Source organism: Prinia subflava, chromosome 9 (assembly GCF_021018805.1).
Source record: "Prinia subflava isolate CZ2003 ecotype Zambia chromosome 9, Cam_Psub_1.2, whole genome shotgun sequence".
In the NCBI taxonomy this organism is placed as follows: domain Eukaryota; kingdom Metazoa; phylum Chordata; class Aves; order Passeriformes; family Cisticolidae; genus Prinia; species Prinia subflava.
In genome coordinates, this window is record NC_086255.1 from 13489771 (window position 1) to 13513528 (window position 23758).

At 40.8% G+C, this 23758-nt stretch overlaps 1 protein-coding gene across 1 annotated transcript in view; it reads right to left on the bottom strand.

Annotated features, from left to right (window-relative positions):
- Positions 1-23758, bottom strand: part of ARMH3 (armadillo like helical domain containing 3) — a 122675-nt gene extending 98917 nt beyond the window's left edge. Inside the window, exons 1-15 of the mRNA XM_063405478.1 lie at positions 22369-23758; positions 21675-21786; positions 21146-21202; positions 20873-21019; positions 20664-20771; positions 19708-19800; positions 18768-18842; positions 18012-18098; positions 14603-14659; positions 13560-13603; positions 13208-13268; positions 12266-12312; positions 11535-11610; positions 8824-8917; positions 3929-4030 (exon numbers count right to left, since the gene is read on the bottom strand). Coding sequence (XP_063261548.1) covers positions 3929-4030; positions 8824-8917; positions 11535-11610; positions 12266-12312; positions 13208-13268; positions 13560-13603; positions 14603-14659; positions 18012-18098; positions 18768-18842; positions 19708-19800; positions 20664-20771; positions 20873-21019; positions 21146-21202; positions 21675-21786; positions 22369-22445 — 1237 coding nt within the window. The 5' untranslated portion in view covers positions 22446-23758. The remainder of the gene's footprint in view (positions 1-3928; positions 4031-8823; positions 8918-11534; positions 11611-12265; positions 12313-13207; positions 13269-13559; positions 13604-14602; positions 14660-18011; positions 18099-18767; positions 18843-19707; positions 19801-20663; positions 20772-20872; positions 21020-21145; positions 21203-21674; positions 21787-22368) is intronic.

Below are 23758 nucleotides of genomic sequence, written 5' to 3' on the forward strand. Positions count from 1 at the left end.
GTTTCACCCTGTTCAAGTTCCACAACTTCTTATTCATCTCACAACTTCAAACAGCTTTTGCCTTGAATGACAGCTGGAGCAAAACAGAGGGACTAAGGCAAAAGAATGCAATTTTTATTTGGCTTATTTTAAACTCTTCTCAATTTTAACCTTGAATATAAAAAAACCCCAAGATACATATAGTCATGGAGTAACATAGGCTAGAACAAACCTCTGGTTCAATCCTTGCTCAAAGCAGGACAACATAAAATCAGGTTGTAGAAGGCACTGTCCAATCAAGTACATTTAAACATCTTCATTCTAAAAAACAACTCACTTCGACCACACACCCCCAAACCCCGCAAAAACAAACCAACAGAAAACAACACACTGATAACTAAATTCTGAGGAGGCTGAACATTGTCCATTCCCGAGATTTCCAACAGCTCCTCTAACGCACAGGAGTACTAAACACACCATCCCAGACATCTGCCTTAGAGTCAAACTCAAAGGAGAGGGATACCTGAAACAGTCAAACACACTTTCATATAAAGCAGAAGACAGCATCAGCCAAATTCCTTCTCTGCAGATGACTTTCACGAACACTTTGCTAGCTGGTGTATATATGGTAATTATAAAAACAGATAGAATGGGCTTAGGTAGCTGTTCTGTCTAGTTTGACACCTCTTTTCTTTTCTATGCTGCTCAGGGACAGATATGTACTAACAAGATGTGCCCTGAAGTGTGCTGATTTCATCTTGCAGCATTAAGTAAAATGAAGAGGAATTTTGGAACGGGAGAGTTAAAAGTCTCTCCCATCTCCTTACCTAAGCTAAAATGTTTAAGTGTGAAGTTTTGCACTCCAGCAAAAAGGAGAAATGACCTAGAATAAAACTGATACACAAGAGTCTTGTTATTTTTATATTGTAATGCCTCCCTGTATATTTCTGTAGGTGCTGCTACCACTTCTCTCTCTGGAGATCATGCTGTAAAGGCTCCTGTTTCACACCATGAACTCTGCCCTCTGCCAGCCTATTGTGAACATCAGACCATTTGCAGGAGCTAAGGGGCAGCTGTGCAAGCAGTTACTTGCACACACTTCATACTTTCACAGCAACCTTCATTTAAGCAACAAAGCAGACCACTTTCTGCAGGGATGTGTATCAGTACAAAACCTGTTTCACAGGTGGGAGAAAATGACACAGAGGTTTTGTTTCTCCCAAGGCAGCTGCCTCTGACTGACATAAGAGAGAATAAGAGAAGGACCCAGCAAACACAATCTATTAAATTATGCTCTCTGGGACAGGACTAAAGCAACTGTCTAGTCCTGGATGTGGAACAAACCGGTTTCCCCTCTAAGTGTTCCCACCTGTCTCAAGACACAAGCAGTAAATTAGAATTATTCATTCTTCTTGCTATATTGGTGTCACATAGAAGCATAGAATCTTTCAGGTTAGAACAGACCTTTAAGATCATGGAGTCCAATTGTTAATCCAGTACTGCCAATCTCCCAGTAAACCATGTCCCCAACTGCCACATCTATATGTCTTTTAAATACCTTCAGGATTGTGGCCTGAGCACTTCCCTGGGCAGTCTGCTCCATGCTTGATCTTATACAAGAAAAAAAATTAGGCAGTGCTCCATCTATAAACAAAATTTAAGATCAGGAATATACCCACTAGAATTAATAAGTATTAGTTTGGAAGGCACACTTTTAAAATGATCAACCAGTGGAGCTCACTGCCATTAATTACTATGGTGGGAAGGAGGTCTATCAGTTGCACAAATTTCAGACCTTACACAAGATAGAGCCAAAGTAAGGAAAGAAAGAAACACCAACTCCTGTCTCATAACACAATAAACTCATCTCTCACTGGCTTGTTTAGTAAGGAATCCCCTCTGTCAGATTTTACTCTATCTGAAACTAATCCAGTGTGGCAGTTTCCAAGGCCCTATGCAGACCTTCCACATTACAGTGACTAATAAGTGCAGAAGCTACATAGGAAAACATAAAATTGTTCCAACAGAGTGTTGGATCAGCAAGACAGACCCTGAGAAAAGCAAATGAGAATGAGAAAATTAGAGAGCTGGTAAGCCCTCCTGACGTGCGCAATCTATTAAAATGACTGAGCCAAAATGGATGCGGTTTAGTTCAAAAGACAAAAGGAAGAGGAAACATGAAAGCAGACTTCAAATACATAAGGGCTGACACATAGATAAAAGAAATCATCAATTCTCAATATCTATCTTGGAGAAGATAACTAGTAATTAATTTAAATCACAGCAAAGAATTTAGGAAGCACACAAAGCTTTCTCACAATAAAGCCAGTAAACACTGGAATGGACAGTCTGAAAATGGTGCTCCACTATCACAGTATCTTCATACAACCTGGCACCAATACCTCTGAGAAAAGATACAGGTAAACCTGATTCTGCCTTGGTTCCAAGGAGTTGTGGTTTAACCCCTGACAGCAACTAAGTACCATGCAGCTGCTCAATCACTCGCAACACTTCTCCTCTCCCCACAGTGGGGACAAGAACTGGAAATAACAGATAAATCATGTGGGTTGAGATAAGAACAATTTAACAACTGAAACCTCATCATCATAATCATGACAAATCATAATAATCATCAGCAGAGTGAGAGAGGCTAACAGAACCAAAGAAATAAGTGATGCACAATACAATTCACGATACAATTGCTCACTGCCTGCTGCCCATCCCATCCCCAAACAACTGTTGTCCCCTTCGGGGTAACTCCCCCAGTTTACATACTGGGCATGACATTCTATGATGTGGAATATCCCTTTGGCCTGTTCAGGTCACCTATCCTGGCCATGCTCCTTCCCTGCTTTTTGTGCACCTCCTCACTGGCAGAGCACGAGACACTGAAAAGTCCTTGCTGTAGGGTTAGCACTACTTAGCCAGAGCCAAAATATCAGTGTGTTATCAATATCATTCTCATACTGAATCCAAAATCAAAGCACTGTACCAGATACTAAGAAGAAAATTAACTCTGTCCCAGCCAAAATCAGATAGGAGTGCATGAAGTTCCTTTTGGTCTTAATTTCAATTATTACTTTTTCTTCAACTGGCTTGTTTACTGAACAAGAGCTAAACAGCAAAATACAATACTGCAAGCTAGTAGATAAAAGGAAACTGCCTGCTCTCTTATTCAATGTGAAGTATTCATGAAATTCAGTAATTGATGTATCATAGCTCTGCAGATATATTCATATTTCTGTTGTTATATCTAACTGAACAGTGAAAGTCAGTAACAGGCTGAAATACGGTGCAAAGATCACTTGTTATGTTCACACTGTGGTCCTGCCTGTATAACCACTGGGCAAAACAGCACTCTTGGGTACCCTGAGCAGGAGATGAAGCAATACTTCAACTCCAGAACGCTGAAATTAACCCCCACAGAAATGCAGGAGAAACAAAAAGCACAATACAGAAAGACACTTTCTCAAGCAAATTACTGCCAGTGCAGTCTAAGTTGCTGCTGCCCTATTTATAATTACAGAGCTACCTGTTTAACCAAAGGACAAAGGAAGTATTTCCTTCTAATGTGGAACTTTGCCCCCTGTGTCAATTTCTAAGTAGTCTTAAAAATATAGTTCTCAGGTCTCAGACTTTCCCTCTCTGACAGACAGTTGTGAATCAGATATACTCACACCTTTGGCATACAGACAAGCTTGGTTATGAGGTGTTATAATTTATTATTACATTCTTTCCATACCTGACATCTCTCCTGTCAGCATTACGTCTCTCCTACTTTCATAAGTCTTATCTCACAATAAGAAATCACTTGATTTTTTTCAAAACTCTTGAAACCTTCAACCTTTTTATAAAGAGGTCCCACTCCTATTTCTGGAGTCACTAGGCATGTTCTTGTGCCCTCCTGACTTCAGAAGCACTGTCTGCTGCATCCACAGAATTCACCCACCTTTTGTGTCCTGCATCACAATTGAGCTGTACTTCAAGAAGGTTATCAGCAGGTTGCTAGTTTGCACATCAGCATCCAAAGGCAGCTCTGCAGAGCTTATAACTGGAACAAAGCAGATAAGACACATTTATCCAATACAAATACAAGAAATAACTATACAGAGAACTAAGACACAGACTCACAGTTCTGGGGTAGGATCAGCCTACTTGCAGGGCCACCTGACCTCCTCCTCCATGACCATCCAGCAAAGATTTTGTTATGAAGACTGGTACCACTCCCTCAGAGACCATTTTTCCTGCTCTAAGCACAGCCTGTGTTACCCTGCAAAGTGATATCCTTCTCTATCCTGCTCCTGCTCTCCTTGGGGAGATGAGCCCACTGTTTTAGCACTCATCAAAATCCCCAGCCTAGGGAAATCTGGATACTTGCACTGATATCCAATTAATTCTTGCAAGCAACACAGATAACAGTCACAGAATTCTCATTTCGTAAAGAAACGTGCCCAGAAAATGTCCTTCTGTTTCAGCAATTTTGAAATGTTAGTTCCAAAAGGTCTGTGTCAATTCCATCCTTCCCTCTCAACAAGAATCCCTCTTGCAGAACCAACAGACAAGACATAATGTAACAATTATTGCACAACCAAAGAGACAGAAAAGGAAGACAGAAAAAGAAACTTTATGAAAATCAAGAAGCAAAAGCAGTCACAGCTTGTGCTAGATACATCTCAACCCAGCAGGGAGCAGAAATGTACTTTCCATACCTGCAGCAGTTCATTGGCATTTCTCTAGGACACCGGGTATACTTTTGACACTGTCACAGTGGACATCATCTGCTTTCGACTTTACCAGGAGTTATTTCATTTCCTCAGCTAATTGCACAATGTGCCTCCTCGCTCATTCCCCCGTTCCCCATGCACCATCTGAAGCTCTGAGTTTATGAGCTGTCAAGCCTCTATCATGTGATTGAGCCCGATTTTTACTGATGACTGAGCCTGAGCTGTCCTAAAGGGCCATTCTCTGCCTTTCCAATCGGAAAGCTTTACAAGAAATATTGAATGGGAGGAGAAAGATCAGAGGGAAACATGCATCATGCATTTACCTCCAGATCCTGCCAGATAAGTCTGACACCATTTAAGATAAAGTAGCTCAGACAAAAAAAAATCCCTAAACTGATGGAGCTAGTCCAGGAACATTTCAGTAAACCACTTAATACAGTTATGTATAAAAAAATTAAAAGTGAAGGAAATAGGTGGGAACCCATAAAGAAATTTTATGTACATCAAAGATCTGGCAAACAAGACACAACTGGAGAAATTACTGGTCTGAGAAAGAATTACTGCTTGAATTCTGTAGGCATCAGTTTAGAAAATAATCCTTTGCTTTTTCTATGTAACCTGGACATAAGAAACAGATGCTTGCTAATGAACCTGCTAATGGCAGAAAGTTGGGATATGCAGACACAGAGGGGTATCAGACTGCACACAAAGAACGGGATAAAAGCAAGAAGAGATAATAAACACAAGATGAAATGAAACAATGCAAGCCATAGGGTCAGGAATTCGGGGATTTATTTCCATTGCAAGCTGAGAGTTCATCAGCTGCAAACAAAATACCATTATCAGATCATGAGATGACAAGCTACCAGCATGAAGGGCTCAAGAGTCCAATTCTACAACATATACCCAGAAATGCACTTCCAGCAGAGACACAAACACCGTAAAGCCCTGCACAAGGTGCTGGTGAGACCTTGTCTCAAACATTGTACATAATTATGCAGAAGCCATGATCAAAGAGGATAAACTTAAACTTGAACAAGTTTAACAACAGGCTAGTATGTTGATCAGAACAACAGAGTACCTTTCTTGTGAGACAGCAAAACAGAGGTGAGTAAAACAACACACAAAAAAGAGTGAGCTCTGCCTCACAGGAGGATTAACATCATGATAAATGAGTATGAATTGACAAGAAATCCACGTTGCAAAATTGAATACTTCTAACCAAGGAACAAGATGCTGAAACTGCCCCCCAACAGAAATTACTGAGAAACAAATTTAATAGATTTAGTCAGAGCTTGATAAATTCAAGGGACTGTATGATGATATGCAGATGACAGGGCACTAGGCTCAAGAGTTAAGGAGATCTTTTCCAGCTCTATGCAATTATCCTGACGTGATAATAACATAACTATTCCAGCTGCCTAGGGGGTTAAACCCACAGGTTCTCACATTCAAGAGGTCATAGATTGCTTGAATTACAATTGACCCAAGTCTTTCTCTTCTCATGCTATAAAGACAGCCTAAGACAAGGCTCCCTTTGCACTGGAAACAGATCTGCAGACCACTAGTACACACATCTTAAGTATTATATCATCTCTTCTCTGCCTATCCTCAGGAATGCTCAAGGATTTTCTCACTTTTGAGGAATGAAAAAGATATTTATCGTGACTTTGGACCTTGTAAGAAGTGAGGAATTACATCTGATTGTTGGATGACTAGGTTGGGGGCTCTGAGGGGAAGTAATTTAATCCTATATACAACTGTATTTTGGTTCAGAGAAAAGTCTGCTTCCATATAAAACACCTTTCAAAACCCAAGGCTTGTATCTCATAACCCTGCAATGAGGCAAGTAAGGTTTCAACTGGGCCAAAGGCAGGCACAGAAGATGAAGGAGACAAGCCAACAGGAAAATGCAGATTCTTTAAATCATGCACTGAGAGGTCCAGAGTACAGCAGAGGTTCTCATGGAACTCAGGATTACACCTTTAATACAAAACTGTAGCCCTTGGAAACAACAGGTCAAATAGATCAGTGTAACTTCACTGTTCAAATCACATAAAAAATCATTATGGGGCTTTTATGTTTTAAAGGCTGCACATTCCCAAGCGTGAGCTGGTTTAGTCCATTCAGTGCTGAAGACCTGGGGCTCCTGACACATTACTAATGTGTCACGTCTGTTGGCAAAGTCTGTGCAATGAGACTGGAAGCTTTCTCACTCCCAATATTATGAATAGCTCATAGATTTAGCTAAAAGTCTGAAAAATGTATTTATATCCCCAGTGGATCCTTCTTGAGCTGTTACAATGAACGTAGTGAATGAATATTTAACAACAGTAAGCAAACTGACATTTAGATAACTATGGTGACAGGCACACTTGATTTACATATTATGGATAAACAGTTTCTAGCAAAAGCCTCATTTCTGAAAAAGAAAAGGAAAAAAAAAAAGGAAGAAATCACTCTGAAGAACACATTGCTGCTTATCCTGGTTCATGATACAGACTTTTTTTAACATATATTTTGAAGCTTTACAAGGTCTTAACTTACACTATAGGTTAACAGCCAGAGAAATTTCACACCAGAATACGAACCCATTTTTTATCCCAGACAGCATAAAAGAAAAGCACCTGAAATTCACAGATGAATTTCTACATGTTAATGTAACTTGAAAACAGTTCAACTACACTTTTTAGTGCAGTAAAAAGAAAGCAATCTTCTCATTCTAAAGCCAAAAAGCCTCTTGCTAACTGGCAGCCATATGCAAATTTTACAGCTGAGTTGCAAGACCTTAGTAAACGAGAAAAATTCTGACATATTTTTAAAACAGCAGTACTCAAGCACCACCAAACTAAAGCAAGCCAATGGCCACAAAAAAAAAAAATCACACTGCAGGGATCAACAAGGTGACAGTAGACAAAAATAAAGCAAGCTTCCCAATGTAATTGCTGCACATTGAGATCAGATCCTTTTCTTAAATTTAGTAACCTTACAAGCCACAAGAAGCCTCAAACTTCCCAAGATCACTGCCTCTGCTGAAAGCAGGATGGAGGTTTTGTTTTGACTTTGTTTTGCCTTGTGGTAAATGAAAAAAAGAAATAAAAAATGCAAGCAAGCTGTAGATGTAGGTAAGCACAAATCTGTAAGTTGTGTAATATGCTGTGGGGGTGGATACATTTGCAATCAACACGTTGAACAGAAGCCCACAAAATGCCCATCCCTCCACATTTTATGTTATATGCACAGATACTTGAGACATAGGGGACTTTTTATCTGAAGCTTTTGTTATCCATGGCAACCAGACAGAATTCATCCATGAGGAGGATCATCCTTAACTAGGGTATCAAATGACCTGAATAGCTGATATAACTGAGTAACCCAGGCTGCTTTTCCCCAGAAGTACTTCCAAACTGTGCTCTATCCAAATTGACTGTTCTTTCATTAAACACTCCTCAGCTCAGATGCCATTAAAGTATGTGAAAACAGCCATTTCATTTCTTCTCTTAAACCAGGCTATATCTATCTGTACCTTAAAATGAAAGGGTTTTATTTTAGATGATTTCAAAGCATATTTATGTGGACACATAACATCCCATTTAGAAGAAAGATCTCAGGGTAAGCAGTCCTTTACAAAGCCCATCAAAGAAAAGGCAATAATAAGAGGGAGGAATACTTCCACACCCAGACTGAATTCAAATCCCAATTAATTCAAAGCTGAGGACAAGTGCATTAATGACAAGCAGGAATCCACAGCAATTCTCTGTAAATCTGTTCCAATGACAAATAATCCCAGGCAAAGGACCCGACACCAGAAATATTCATAAGTAAAAGCCTACACAGAATAACTAATGGGCTGGGTGTACCTTCATGCAGATATTGGGGCAGTAGTGTTTTCAGAAGGAATATCAGCATAATTCCATTGAGCAATACACAGGGAAAAATAAAAATAAATTTGAGTCAAAGAATCTTGCTCATGTGTAGTAAGGAAAGTCACTCCAGGAAGAGACCACCAAGTTACATCAGCTCCAGATAGATCTCATTAGTGGCAATCTTCAGAAAATAGTTTGCTAGATATTTTACAGTTTTAAATTATTTTTCCTCAGGAGATCATTACATTTCTTACCATCTGAAGAAGGTGGGGTGGTTCCAAGTGGAGTGACGGGTGTTGTTGGAACTGGGCTTGTTGGTGCTGTCATCAGGCCCATTTCAGGATGGCTCTAAGAGAAAACACAAATGCACAGGTTAACTGCTTCCCCAGGCACTAGAAACACAGACCACTACTCATACTGTTCCATGCTCTTGCACAATAGACATGACTAAAGAAGCCCCAAGAAACTTCAACCTCTTCCCCAAAGAGCCAGGCCACAGTTCCTGACCTTGGATGTCTAATGATTAAACTGTACATCAATTTCTCTACTCTGCAGAACACAAAAATACATCAGAAAGTGGTGGCTCTCCCCAGCAGACAGAAAAAATGCCCTTCCCTAATGTAGAATGGGAGAAGATTTGCAAAAGTCTACAATGTTAATAATTTCTAATTCCCCCTAAAACATGCCAGGGATGCACATTTGAAGTCTTCCTCCAAGATCCTTTCCCTTCTCTTTCTAAGAGCAAATTCTCCTTGCTCCTGCCCCCCACCTGTTCATATTCAAAGATGATGGCAATTTATTACTTTCCTGTCTCACTGTAAAGCCCTGCAGGAAAGACACTGCGGGAAAACAGTGTATAACATAAATAATACTATCATTATTGATCCTCTCAGCTTCCATCAGCCAGTCACTCTCCCCATTTCATCTTTGCTAATAGGTGCCTGCCTAATTACTGCTTTGACTTTCACTCTTTGCAAGCCTCCAGACCTATCCACACTGGTGAGAGCACAGGCAATCTGCCATGCTATTTTTGAGTCTGGCTGCCAAGCCAAGTGTCCATTTCATAAGGGCGAGTTTGACATAAATGTATCATCTGCCTTAATATATCATCACCATTTCAAAACAAAAGGAAGCTAGAGAACTGCTGATCTGATGTTAGTTCCGCAGGATTTTTCACATGTGGATATCCTCCACGCTGCCTTTGAAGATCTCATTTTATGAGCAACTATAAATGCATATATTTTATGGGAAGCACAGACACACATATTACAACTCAAAGACAATTTACATCCCCACAGCTACCAACTCGGACTTTAAAATACAAATTTTCACTGAAAGTCTTACATAAGCTAGGTTTCCTTAGACAGGTTTTGGGGGCTTACTTTCTTTCTCCAGAACAGTAACTGGCAGCTGAGAGACAAGAGTGCCACCACGCAGCAAACCCGAGCACCCACAGCTGGTGAGCACACACTAAACACCCAGGTATCCACACAACTGAATTCCTGCTCTTCCCGTGTGCCACACAGCAGCAGGAGGCCATTCATGCAGCACCAAGCAACAGACATCAGCTTTGGCAAGAGCATTCATCAGCTTTTATGAGGTTTTTTCAACATGACATGACCCACCTTGCCCTCTCTTAAATGAAGGATTACAGACGATCCAGCCAAGAATATCAGTTCTCCAATTCAACCCACTGATAGGTGGCTGCTTCAACTATCACTTTCACAAGTGAGTAGTCTACCCTTTTATTTTTAAGAGCTTTTAATCTGGCTGATCTTTTTCTGCTCTGCTCCTTTCCCTCCTAAATGCCTCTCTTCCCTCAGGAATATCTTGACCACAGAAAGAGTTGGTATTACACAGAACTGAAAGAGCAGAAATCTGAAAGTGGTAGGAATGAATAACCTGGGAAAAGACAAGCAGGGAACCTCAGCAAATTAACCATCCATGAAACAGCAGCTTTCTTCAGAGGCTGTAGATCTGCTTATCAGAGCTCCTCCACCACCACTACTGTCAGGAGTCCCCAAAGGTCCCCTCTGTCATGCCAAGTGTCTAGCCTGTGATGTATGGCTGCACTCTGAGGACCTGAATAATAAACTGGGGAAAGGTGCTTTAACTGTTTTGCTGATGTTGTTTTTCTCACTGACTACAAGTGATACCTACAAACCAAATTTAAAAGCCTGAACCTGAAGCTCTTCCTAAATACATCAGGCCATCCTTTCAGCATGATCACTGGATCAGACAGGCTCTTTATCTGCCTCCCAGCAGTAACCATCTCTCCAAACTCACATAGCATTTAGAAAAGCATCCAGAGATTTGTGATCAGAGCAGTCCACTGCCTCTCAGAAGGCTGTTTCTTGACCATAAAAAGCCCAAGGAAAAGTGCTATGCTCCAACCACTGGTTCCCATGCCAAAGGGCTGGGCTCTTCAAGAAAGTCTGAACACAAAATAGTATTTGAAACAACAACTGTCACATTGTCCCTAACAACAACTGTCAACTAGTCCCTAAGTGAAGAATACCCAAATAGACAACAACACAGTACATGCACACCCACACAGGACAATCCATCTAATTTGGGAGCTGAATCAGCCTCTTTCTCTCAACCCTAACTTAACAAAGCTGTGATTTGCTCTGAGAGCTACAGCAACCGCTTTGCTTCCCCCTAAGTGGACTACCAACAGGGCATAGAAGGCACTTCATGCAGCCCCTTCCATTCAGGGGCAAAAATGAATCATTCCAACATGAACTGCAACCTCAAAACTCTACTCATTTGCTATTAAGGCAGGAAGTATACCATAAAATTCCTCCCCGGCCCTGGCCTGCTTCTGCTCTTTCATGCTGATCCTATGACAAGTACATAAAGGGGAAAACTAAAGAAAATATCTTTTCACCAATTCCATTTCTGGCTCTCTGATTTCAAAGACATCCACTACAAAGAAATGGGGAAACATTCCACTGAAACTCACTTGTGCCAGAACTGTGATGAAATTCCTGTTTAAGTGAACAGCTTCATAGAGGGCCAGAAGGATTGCTTCGTTTGTTCTGTGGGAAGGATACAGACAAAGGCACAGTTAGTGACCAGAATACCAGGAGCCAAGTTTCTCAGAAGCATGGCCTATCTGAAAAAAGCTTTTTTTTTCAACTACAGAAAGCTCTGCCTCTGCAATCCAGTTGTTCTTCTAATTACTAGTAGTACTAATAACAGTACTAGTAGTAGCAATCTATAAAAATAGCTATTTTTAGAGCACAACTACAAACTTTGTTGCCTTCCCACTGAAGGTGTCCCTAGTTGCACAGTGTTTTCCATTTAAAGTCCTCTTTTAAGAGCAGAGGGTCCTAAACACACTAAAATCCCCTATTTTTTTCACTTGCCTCCTTTAGAAAATATTTTGGTGAGGGCCAGAGTGCACAAACCTTTGCTTCTCGTGTGCCACCTCTGACACACCTCTTACATGTTATAAATGCCTCATAAAAACTGCTGGAGTTTTTTTCCTAGACTTCATTACAAGCAATTCAGCTGTGTCTCCTCCTGCTGTACCCTTCTCACAGGGGGGCAAATCCACAGTTTGCAGGGTGTGGTACCATTTCAGTGACAGGAGAACCTGCCCCTCTGGTTCGCTTTGTGACATTAAACAGCTCCGTGGCGGAACGGATCGCTCAGAGCAGCTCATTGTGCAAACAACATCTGTGCACTTACTGGACAGAGATCTTCTCATCAGCATCTGCTATGAACATGCTGCCCACCTATGGAAAGAGAGAGCATTGCACAGCAGGAATTTGGGAAAGCTATTACCCAGCAAGAGACAACACATAGATACAAACACATTTTATTTTGCTGTACTGTCACTGACCAATGCTTCAGCTGTCAAATCACAAGGAAAAAAAAAAAAAAAAGACTGGATCTTGAATCCCAGCCTGGATTAGCTTGCCATTCTGTAAGAGAACAAGAGAGATTGCTTCCTCTCTGCTTGCCCCACGGTGGCTGCAGTTATACCCAAGTCACTCCTGACAGACAGCTATCAACACTGAACTACCCTGACTTACAGGAAATTATTTTGTCAGTTTGATCTCAGAATACAATGAAATCTCTGACTAAAGCAAATCCGAACTGAACAAGGGGAACAGTGGATACTCTTTACAAGGAAGAAATTCACAACTGTTTTTGAAGGGTACCCCTTCAAAACTGCAGACAGTGCCCACTGCAGAAACCAAGCTTTACTCCATAGCTGAAGTGCATCTATGTGCCACTATATTTTAGGCCACATCACCAGAGTAGCTACTAATTTTTAAAAATACATAGCTGTTTAAAAGGATTAAGAAGTAACAAAAAAAAAAAAAGATCAACAGTTTAAAATAAGGTAATTTTTAAAATAAAGTCAACTAGAGTGGAGAAGATGCAGGAAAAGAATTTCAGCTATCAACACAAGAGTAGAGATCTTGTCCTCTGAAAGAGCTTTCCCAGCCAGACAACACACGCCTCAGAATACAACCATTTGAGTTGTATTTAGTTCTGATTCGTTCAATCCATCTCTACCTCCAGAACTCACACTCCAAACTCACACTTTTTAGAAACCCTCCCCTGCTGAACTTGCATGAAAGCACCTTTTTAAGAACAGAAAAACACTGCTTCCTTACTTACCATGTTTGTTAGAGCTGAGAAGAAACCAGTCTGATGCTCCTCTTCTTTATCTTTGTATTGCCTGAACAAAAAGAAATAAACATGAAGTTTCAGGGTTACTTCACCTAAATCCCTACGTGTTAGTCTTATTTGACAGGAATATAGGATGGAGGGAACTTCAACATTCAACAGCCTTTTTCAAGACTCACAAAAGAAGAGACAAAGGGTATTAAAGACTGTAAGACTATTCCCTGCCTCTCCAGGTGTATCAAGGCTGTCAGGTGATAAACAAGTGCTTTAACACAAAAAAAAAGTTTGTGAAAATGTACAGTAACTATCATGCATTAAAAAACAAGACACAATTTGGTTTTACCTGTTATATTCTGATAAAGCCTGGGCAATTACAAGTCCCATTCCCTGAAAAAAAAGCATTTTAAGAAAACTTCACATTAAAATCTCAAGGAAGAAAGTCACACACTGAACACACACAGCAATGCTGCCTCTCTTCAAGATAACCTAGCATGCTATGCAAAATTTCTCTTGAAGCTGTTTGAATTATTAAGATGTGATATAATAAAACAACATTGTAATACAAAAACCCAGACAACAAAATTTAAAGTTATCTATCTAATTACTAAGTTCAACAGAGAATGTTTACTCTCCTTGGACGTCCATATAGAGCTCTCACTCAAGAAGCTTCAGCAAAGCATCAAGAAATTTAGAAAGAAATTGGTGTTAGAGGAAGGACATTCAAAAATTCAAAAGGAGGAGTCATAGACACTAATAACCTTTGACTTCTTGCAAATAGCCTCCACCATTACAGAACTACCAACAGTCCTCACCCTGTATTTAGCATGGAGCTTGCATTTTCCTTCATGCCTAAAGAGCAGCTTCCAAGTCCAGAACTATATAACTCAGTCCGCTGTCAACTTTTATTCTGGCCTGGACAAAAAACTCAGACAGTGGCTACATCCCAAAATATACTCTAGGACTCTTGACTCAGATACAAGCTTCCACTAAGTTACAAGAATTGACTTGTGGACTGGTAAAATCAAGTGACACAGCACTGGAAATGAGATTCCCTTTGGCATAAATCATCCTGTGCCTCTCTTGGCACATGACAGCAAATAGTGTACAGATAGCTCTTGAATGCATAATAGATCAACTTTAGCATGCTCCTTGCTACCTGGCTTTTTAACCATCCCCACCATTTAACTGATGAACAACCTGTCCAAGTCATGAGCTGCCTAACCTATTGCAAGAGGACAGCGCTGAACAATCACTGTACTGGTGTTCCTTAGAGCAGCACCTTTCCTAGACCTGATTTCTACCATACACCATCCTTGCACTCATTACCCTACACTCCACGAGAAAGAGCATCTCCAGCAGCACAGAGGAATCAAGCCCAGTACTCACATTGAGCGTGGCCTCATCATCCACAATGGAGAGCTTCACAATGTAGGGATTCACTGACTGCTCAGGGTGGGGGAAAAAGGAGAAAAGGAGAAAGAAAAATGGTTTTAAATTCAGCCTTCAGGGAAAAAGAAACCACTATTATGTTTCCAAGTTTACCCAACCACCTGGGAAGAATCTCTGTCCTGGCCCATAAAACAGAATACATACAAATAAGCAGGAATCACAGCACAAGCTAAGACTACTAGGCCAAGGATATGTTCCCCTTATTGGCTCAGCCAGGCAGTCTCCTGATCCTGTAGAGAAGAGAGGGAGTTTCTGTCCTCCACCAGCTCATCTGTCAGTCTGCAAAGTGGAGCAGCCATCCTGCAAGCCTGTCATGTGTGACACACACACAGTTTTGCAGCAGTGACAGGCAGAGAAGCTGGATGGAGCATTAGTGTTCTGCTATCTCCCTTCTACAACACCTTGCAAAGATTGCTTAAAGCAGCATCCAGGAAGGCAGAACAACATTCTGGACTCATCTGCTGCTGGGTTAGAGAGGAACACTTTGTTTACACCACTAAGAGCTGGAAGTCTCTGGAGAATATAAATGCCTTGAACTTAGCTGAAGAAAGCACACAGGTTCCACCTATAAAGATAAATGCTAATAATTTAGAAAGCATTCCAGATTAGGAATCCACATTTTTCCTGGTTTATATGTGTCAGTGCAAAACTAAAAAAGTTGCTTTTGAATCAAGACACAGAAGAAAAGTCTCATCTGCAGGCAGGTCATTTTGCAGGAAATTGGAGCTTGAATAATTACTTTTTTTAAAAAAATTAATTTGAGTTATACAAGATCTTTGGGGAAAAAAAGAAAAACACATGAACTTTGAGATTCTCCAAAGCTGTGCCTCTTCGGTACCTGTAGTTGTCTATACCAAGGAGAGGCAAGTGCACAAAACTGGACATGAAAGGTTGTTGGATACACTGTATGCTGCCAGACAAGCACACAAAGGGAAAACCCCACATTTTAACTAATTTCTTTCAGCTCTGTCTAACAAAAGACACAATGCAATTCTAGCATGTTGAATATGAGACAAATAAACTTCTGCCTAGATGTTATCAGTGAGTACCTATTCAAAAGTCACCACCTGATTTTATGTTTTAACTTGCTATCCTATCAGTCATCCCTTGAAACACTGGGAAACTGATCACATAAATACTTTTTCTCATAGCATTTTCTTTCTCACAGTATCAATGCAAAAGTATTTTCTCTGAAATCAGGACTAGTATTGAAAAATAATAAAATACAGTTGAAGGTTTGAATAAGTATATAGTTTATACTGATTAAATATATAGTAATATATAGTATTCGTTAGTATAGTTAATAATTAATCATTAATTAATAGTATAATTAATATATTAATATATTAAGTACATATTCTATAGTTTATTCTGATAAAATTATTAGGATTCCAATCAGGGGCATCCCTTTAAAGGTTCCAAGTAAAGACATTTAAATCCCTAAAACAGCAGTTAATAAGCAAGCCAAGATCTCATAAACATGGGTAATGACAACATGGAGAGAGACTCTCTAAGGAATTTGAGAGAAGATTAAAAATTCACATGCTAAAAATACAAAAGAACATCCTGATGTAAAACACACTGGTCTTTACACTAAAAACAGACACAAAATCATAATCAACTACTGAATTTTGAGCCTTATTAGATTTTTCTAAACAGCTGGAAACATACAACTTAACTGATAGAATTCAGACCAAAAGAGAACCTTTCAGCTCTACCACAGTTAACTAAAAAGAGAACTCCAGAGCACTTAAGGCATGAAAGTGTGTTACCATTCACTGACAACCAGACACCACGCTGACCCTAAGGGCCAAAGAACACCAAAGGAAAGCAGCTACTCAAGGACAAAGATTATGGCTGCATTACTACAGGCTTGGCCTGTAGCACTGCTACAAAGGCCAGTGTTGAGCAGTTGTCACATAAAACCCTTCTGGGATAAGCTTTCAGCCTTGACAGAGGAGCTGCTTGAGCTGAAGTTCCCCCTACTACACATCTGCTTCAGCTGGATTGTATGGATTGCACTTTTCAAGGATCAGCACAACTTCCTTAAGAGTGCCCAGTTTCAAGACACCTCGGACAGCGCTCTCCAAAGCACTCGACCCCAACTCAATACTCCCAGAAAGCCACTGCAAAGAGCCAAGGACAAGTCTCGTGCACTCCCAGCATTCTACCTTCCTAAGGACATAAACTACAGTCCACAGGGATGGCATTACACAGTTCTCCACCACTTGTCTGAGTATCTCGTCTTCCCAGTCTGCCCCCATAAGTAACCCTACTTACAGATCATTCCCAGCAGTTTTCCCTCATAGCCATATACTGAAATCACACTCCGTGTTCCTGTTCCACACTACCACAGCACAGAATGCTGAACAGAATCTGCAGTTCACGATTCTGACATCATTGGCAGGAATAGAAATTGACAGGCATTACTTTGACACTAAGTGTAGTTCCTGTCCTTGCATATTCTCCAGGTCTATTCATAATTCAGAACAAGACCTATTATAAAACCAGGTAGGTTTTGAAGTGTGATCTCTCCTAGTAATTCTGTTGAAGGGCAGGTTATTCCAGAACTTTCCTATTTGCTGCCTAATGAAGTATATTAAGATATTTCTATTTATGAAGAAAAACACCCTGATCATTAAAGCATCATGCCTGATACAAAGAAAAGTCAGCATTAGGTGTTGTTCTGACATTCAAAATGCTTTTTTTTCAAGCTGATGAATAACAGAAAAAAATGGGAATATACCACAAACATAAAAATGATTATGAATAAAGATTCTCAAAGAGAAATCCATCAAAGGGACAGAGAGAGACTTCTCTTGGAACTACTAGCTGTGATGTTTCAGTTAATTCTTCGGTCACAGTTTCACCATCTCTTCTGGGGATCTGTGCTCTTTCAGTCAGCTAGTCAGGTTCTGAATCACAAATTCAGTCTAAAGCCCAGGATGACTGACAGCTCATTTTACTTTGGACATTATGTATAACCACACACTCACACACACACACAGAGGCAGACAGGCGGTTTGGCACAACAGTAACTTTTCCAAAAGGACCTTCCTCAGACTATTTCCACAAACAAATGCAAATTCCCTAGGTAGTTTCTTTCATGCTGGCACAGAATGAGCTGTAGGAATATCACACACATTTGATTATATACACACATCAGAGCCAGACACAGGGAGCATAACAAGGCTGCCTTGCAAAGCCTCTCCTGCTCCGTGCTGATGCCCTGATGCTGAAGTGTGCACTGCTAAAAACTGTACTGTGTGCTGCCTTCATAATCCAGAGGCCACTCTAAATTAATTAAGTAGGGAGAAGTGATGTTTCTGTTACCCAGAACACCTACCTCGTATTTTCTGTAGTTGACCAGCAAGGCCAGAAGGACAACAGCATCATATCCATGTTCCCTGCGACTAAGAGGGCTGGACAGGATCTGGAATAAACAATCACACTGTTCTGTCCAGGCCTGCTCCAGGAAGCTTGCAGTGAGTCAGGCAGAGCACAGCCATGAAATGTATGTGTAAGAGCAAGTTATGTCCTATCTGAAAGAGGATATTCAGGGTGAAGGGAGTGTCAGGGCCGCAAGGAAGTTCTGCACACAGAGCAGCTTATTCATCACACAAAGGATGCACACAGGCTTCCAGGGCGTAAAGGGCAAATATATTTCACAACAGTATTGTACAGTATCTCAATGAATCACCAGCATTACCTGTGCAAGTGTTCTGGATTTCTCCAAGGTTCAGTTCCACTGGAAAAAGTATAATTTATCCAAGAGCAGAAAAAAACCTTGATATATCCCCACTAGCTTTTGAAAAATAGTTTCTCCAATACACTAATTCTGTGTGAAATTAGCCCAGAAATCTGTTCAGATTCTAACTGTGCAGAAATGTCTCAAGTGAAAATACTTTAGTCAGTAGTGACTAAACACAGCAGACTAGAATAAAGGGGGGGAGAACATTACAAAATATATGTATAACTGAGCTATGAATGGAAGCAACAACACTGCCTGTGAACTATAACACAGTGAAAAAGCTGAAAAGCAAATGCATTACCTAAAGTTCTCACTATGAAGAGCCCCTGCAGTAGAATGAAGAACCCTTACCTGTAAAATGGCTTCGAATATGCTGTTAATCATCACATACTCCAGGATAGTGTTCTGGCTAATATTATCTGTCACCTGAGTACAAACACAAGTTTTAAAATGTCATTTGAAACCTCCATCAAAGTTGTAGCTGCCTCTGGCACACATTGGGATCAGGAGAGTTCTGCTTCCAGATGGACACATTTATCCAGAATCTCACACTTAGCAAGTCAAGGTGTGACTAGCAATAGAGCTAGACATGAAATAAAAGCGATCTGTTGTGCCTGCCAGCCCTCTCTCTGCTAAGAAGCATCACCCACGGACTAAGGGCCCCCCATTCCTCCACACGTTGGTGTTTTACAGAGCTGCATGAATGACAACAGCCATCAGCTGTTGCAGGCTCTACACAGGAGGCAGAGAATGAAAAACAGGGCACACATGCTCCACTGAGAACCTTCCCATCATGAAGTTGGCAATTAAGAGCTCCACCACTCTCAATTATCTCTTATCACAGTGAAAACAGTTCTCAGTTGACCAACTCCAAAAGCTGATGAGTGGTCATTTATTACAACTTTCTCATTCTTCACATCCTCACCACTCCGGTCTACTCCACACTGTCTTTCCTCAACCCTTCTCCCTTTCTTTCCATTTATCTGAGACTTCTTAAATATCTTTTTCCTTAAAAAAAACCCACGCCTGTGAATCCAATTTACCTCCTGCCTCTCCCCTTTAGCTCCAATTGGCACCTATCTTACAGGACAAAAAGCATCTGCTAATCTGCATTGGCATCGTAGTTAGAGCCATCATGCATATTTTGGACTGACCCTTGTTCTCATTCACAATTTCTTTCTCTTTTTTAGGCTTCACACTGAAGCATTCTGCTCAAGTTTTGACACAGTTCCACCCCTCAGATGTGGCTCACATAAGCCCTTAATTTGTTATACAGCTGTTGATTGCTTACCGTCACCAAGCAGAGAAGGAGCTTCAGACACAAGCTTTTGAGGCTTTCAGAACCTTCTGCACAGAGGAGGGAGTCCAAGCTCTCCATCAGATTCTAAAGAACAGTCACATTATTTAAAAGCAGTTCTTTAAATTACTTGAAATGTTTTTTATAAGAAGCTTTCTGGAAGATTCAAGTAGCAGAGCACCAATATTAAGCCATGTTATTCCAGAATCTATAATTGAGCCATTACTGCTGCTACACAGGCCATATTCCTACTATTGCTTCTCAACACTGTTTTGTGTTAACTACAGTTTAATGACTGCTGGTATAACATCATGATCATCTTCCATGAGTTTTCTCTAGATGCAGCAGCACACCTCCAATTAACAATACAGATATAAGTTATGATTAAAAATCTGATAGGCTTTTTATTAAAAATTACTACTTAATGTTTTCCCCAAATGTACTACAGTTTGTATAGAGAAGAAAAATTGCTACTTTTGTAGAGAGATGAAAGATACAAGAAGAATTCAGCTTTATTACTGGCTACTTTGTCATTTCCCAAACTTAACATCTTTATAGACAAGAGGATCAAGTAAATTTAAACCATTACACGTGGTGATGGAATGTGAGAACACATGGTATGACTCAGATAAAGAACAAGATGTGAGGTTCAATACTAAGTGATAATCACCTGTGACAGCTTTTTCTGGCTTTAAGGTTTCTCAACAACAGTGACTACACAGAGTGGAACTAAAGGAAAAGACTGTGCTCTGCTGGGTTACTAACCAACCCATGGACCCCAAATGTCTGTGCTACTGGCAGGTACAGAACTTCGGGACAGTTCTTTTTAGTAAGTGGCTCAAATATTTCCCCCAAAAGCTGCTGCCTGGTAGATACACCTATCTACAACCCACTGCCCTTGCAACAACAGCTGCTGTGCAAACTGCTCCTCTGCACTGCCAGGGCCTCACCTTCATACATAGCTCTGCCTTGTCAAAACCCACAAGCATGTTGATGATGTCAAACCCAGAAGTGGATTTGTTCTTCTGATGGACACCTCGAATCAATGCACACAAAGTCTGCAAAGGGAAAAAACAGATGGTGACATGTAAGGCAACACCTCCAACCATACATAGCCTCATCAGCAGCAGACAGCATTCCCTGTCTCTCAGCATGGTACCTGTAATGCATTCACCACTCTGATTGGGTGCTCCTCACCCAGAGCCTGGATGCAGTGCTGAAACAAGCAGTTGATGTTGTCTTTTATCTTCATTAATTCTTCCCCATCCAGAGCCTCCAGCTTGCCTTCTAGATACTCCAGGTTGACCTGTCAGGTTAAGAAGCAGTTCATGCACATTATACCATCACCAACACCTTAGAAACAGTAGTCCTTGCACTGACAGTCTGCCACTTTGTAGGCAGAATAGCAACAGGATGGCCACAATTCTGTTACCTTCATGAGAAATAGCTCCTCCCAAAACCTAGGGTTGCATTTACTGGGGTCCTCTGTCTGAAAGGAAAAGGAATAGGCATGAGGGCAAAGAAATCATTCAGGCAGAATTTAAAGGAAGTCTTTATCATGGGTAGCTCAGAGTCAGCTGCTCTGCTGGATGACCAAAAGGTCTCAAAGTGCAGAATTCTGGCTCCAGAGATTCCAAAAAAAAAAAAAAAAAAACAGGACCAACAGAAGCAGCTCTCAATTGGGATGCCTCTGTTTATTTTCTGAACTGTTTTTTGAGAAATATGGGAAAGCCATGACTTCCCATAGATGATATGGTTCTGGTAAGCAACAGGACAGGGAGACATTTTGGAAGAGAGCAGAATACAGAGTTCTACACAACAGTAGGAAAGCCTGAAGCATGTGCCTACACTGTGCAGGCCCTACCTTGAGGAAAGAAATCCACTGAAAAAACCACTCAGCATAAACTAAACCAAGAAAATTTAACACAACACTTTAGGAAAAAGAATGCTCAACTCCTTACCGTGAAAATTTCATCATACATCAACACAACTTTCTCCTTCAATGGTTTCTTGGAGGCTGAAGATTTCCGGAGCAGCCCACCTTTCTTCTCTGTTTGGGCCATGCTGTATACCCTGAAGGCAAGAACAGACAAAAAGCTCAGAAAACTCAAACTTTTCTTCAAGGCATAACTGGCCTGCCTCAACCATGAAAGACTTTTTCACTGCATTGAAATACTAACAGTCTCTCACAAGCTGTAAGTAGGGGCATTTATAACTATACCAGATAAGAAATCAGATCAAAGGACCCATCTAGTTCTATATCCCGTTTCAAAGACATGCAAAAGTCCACACACAGGCAGAAACAGAATAAGTTCCTTATGGATAATTTTTCTTAATTCTTCTCTATTACAAACTGATTCATTATCCAGACCAGTGCAGTTTACATCTAGAAATGTATGTATTTTTTAATCTCACTGGAGCAATTGTGATACTTGGTATTAAATAGGTACCCAGGGTTTTTTTATGTTGGTCAAGCCTCAAAGGCTCAAAGGCATCTGGTGACAAGGAGCTCCTGAAAATATTTGGAAGTCTTCCCTTAGCTGTTTAATTTGCTGCCTGCCAAAGCACTTCAGATTCTGCTTTTGTAGTCTGAGGTGGCATCCAAGACTAGGAAAGCCTCCATAAAGCACTCCTGCCACCCTTCTTCATGCTTACCTCTTCACCTTGGCATCCTTATCTGGGCCAGCTGCTCTGCAAATCACGCCAGAGAGGAAGCCCAGCCTCAAAAGCATCCCAAGTGGCTCAGTTTTGGGAGGAGGATGGAAGACAGAGGGCAAGCTTTACAGAGATTTTTTTTTTCAAACCAGATGAATTTCATGATCCATTTGACAGCTAAGGGTTTTCTAAAAACTCAAAGAAGCTTTACTTTCATTAATTGGAGTCTTACGGATTATACCATTAAAAAAAGTAGTATTCTTATTACAAAATGAGCCATTACACAAAGTAATAGGGTCCTGAGCCTTCTGTGAGAGACAACTCACTCCAGGGGCTGAGTGAGAACACGCAACTTGCTACATATTCTCAACCTCATGTGTGATGCTACCAAGTACAGCACTACTCTGACCTTGCAAATACACATTTATCTGCAATCATAGATTTTCCTGGCAAGCATCACAGTTTCAGCACTGGTCTAACCTCCTCCATCACTGCAGCATGTCAGAACTACGCAGCAGAAAGGGAATGCCATCCCTTCTCATATCCCTGAGCTCCTAGACTTACTCCCATACCTCCAAAGGTAATTACACACGTGGCAGCAGCATTCCACACACAGAGGCTTGACTTAAGTCATGCTCCAGAAAAACATGGGCAGGCTCTTCTGGCAGTTGTACTCAACCATGATAAATTATGCACAGAGACGTAAGTTCGCCATTTGAATCTAGGATCCCAGAGCTTTCCAAGCTGGCAGCTGTGGAGATGGATAGCTTTGGATGTAGCCTCAATCCCGGACTCCCTGAACCCCCTCCCACAATCAGGTTTAGAACTCTCTTTCACTCAAAGACCAAGTTCCATCAACTACTGAACACCAGTTCCAGATCTCCTTTACTCTCCTTCCACTGCAGACAATTTTTAGCTGACTTACAACTATGTTTTCAACCAGGACCCTCAGGCTTTCAGTGCCAGTTATTCAAATATCCATCCCTTTAGCCATAAATCTTGGTTCTAAGTGGCAGAAAAATATTTTTAGGCCTGAAAAAAAATGCTGCTGCAAAAGACCCTGCCCCAGGTGCAAAGGGGAGGAGCTTTGCCAGGATGGGAAAAGGGTAGGACAGAGAGCAGCATATCTCACACCTGAAAAGCTAACATTTACATAGGCAGAGAGGTGCTGTCTTCCCACTAGAAAGGGAACCAGCTGGCTGGTTATGGGCTGGAGTGAGAATGGGAAGAGCCCTGAGACACACTGACAGAAGAAAGCTTAGCAAGTACTGCACCACAGCCTTCTGTAAAGACCAAAATAATTCCTTTAGCCTAGTAGGTCTATGTACCCAACTAAGATGGAAGAAGAATTAACAAACAAAAAAGAAAACATTATTCAATCTTCTTGATA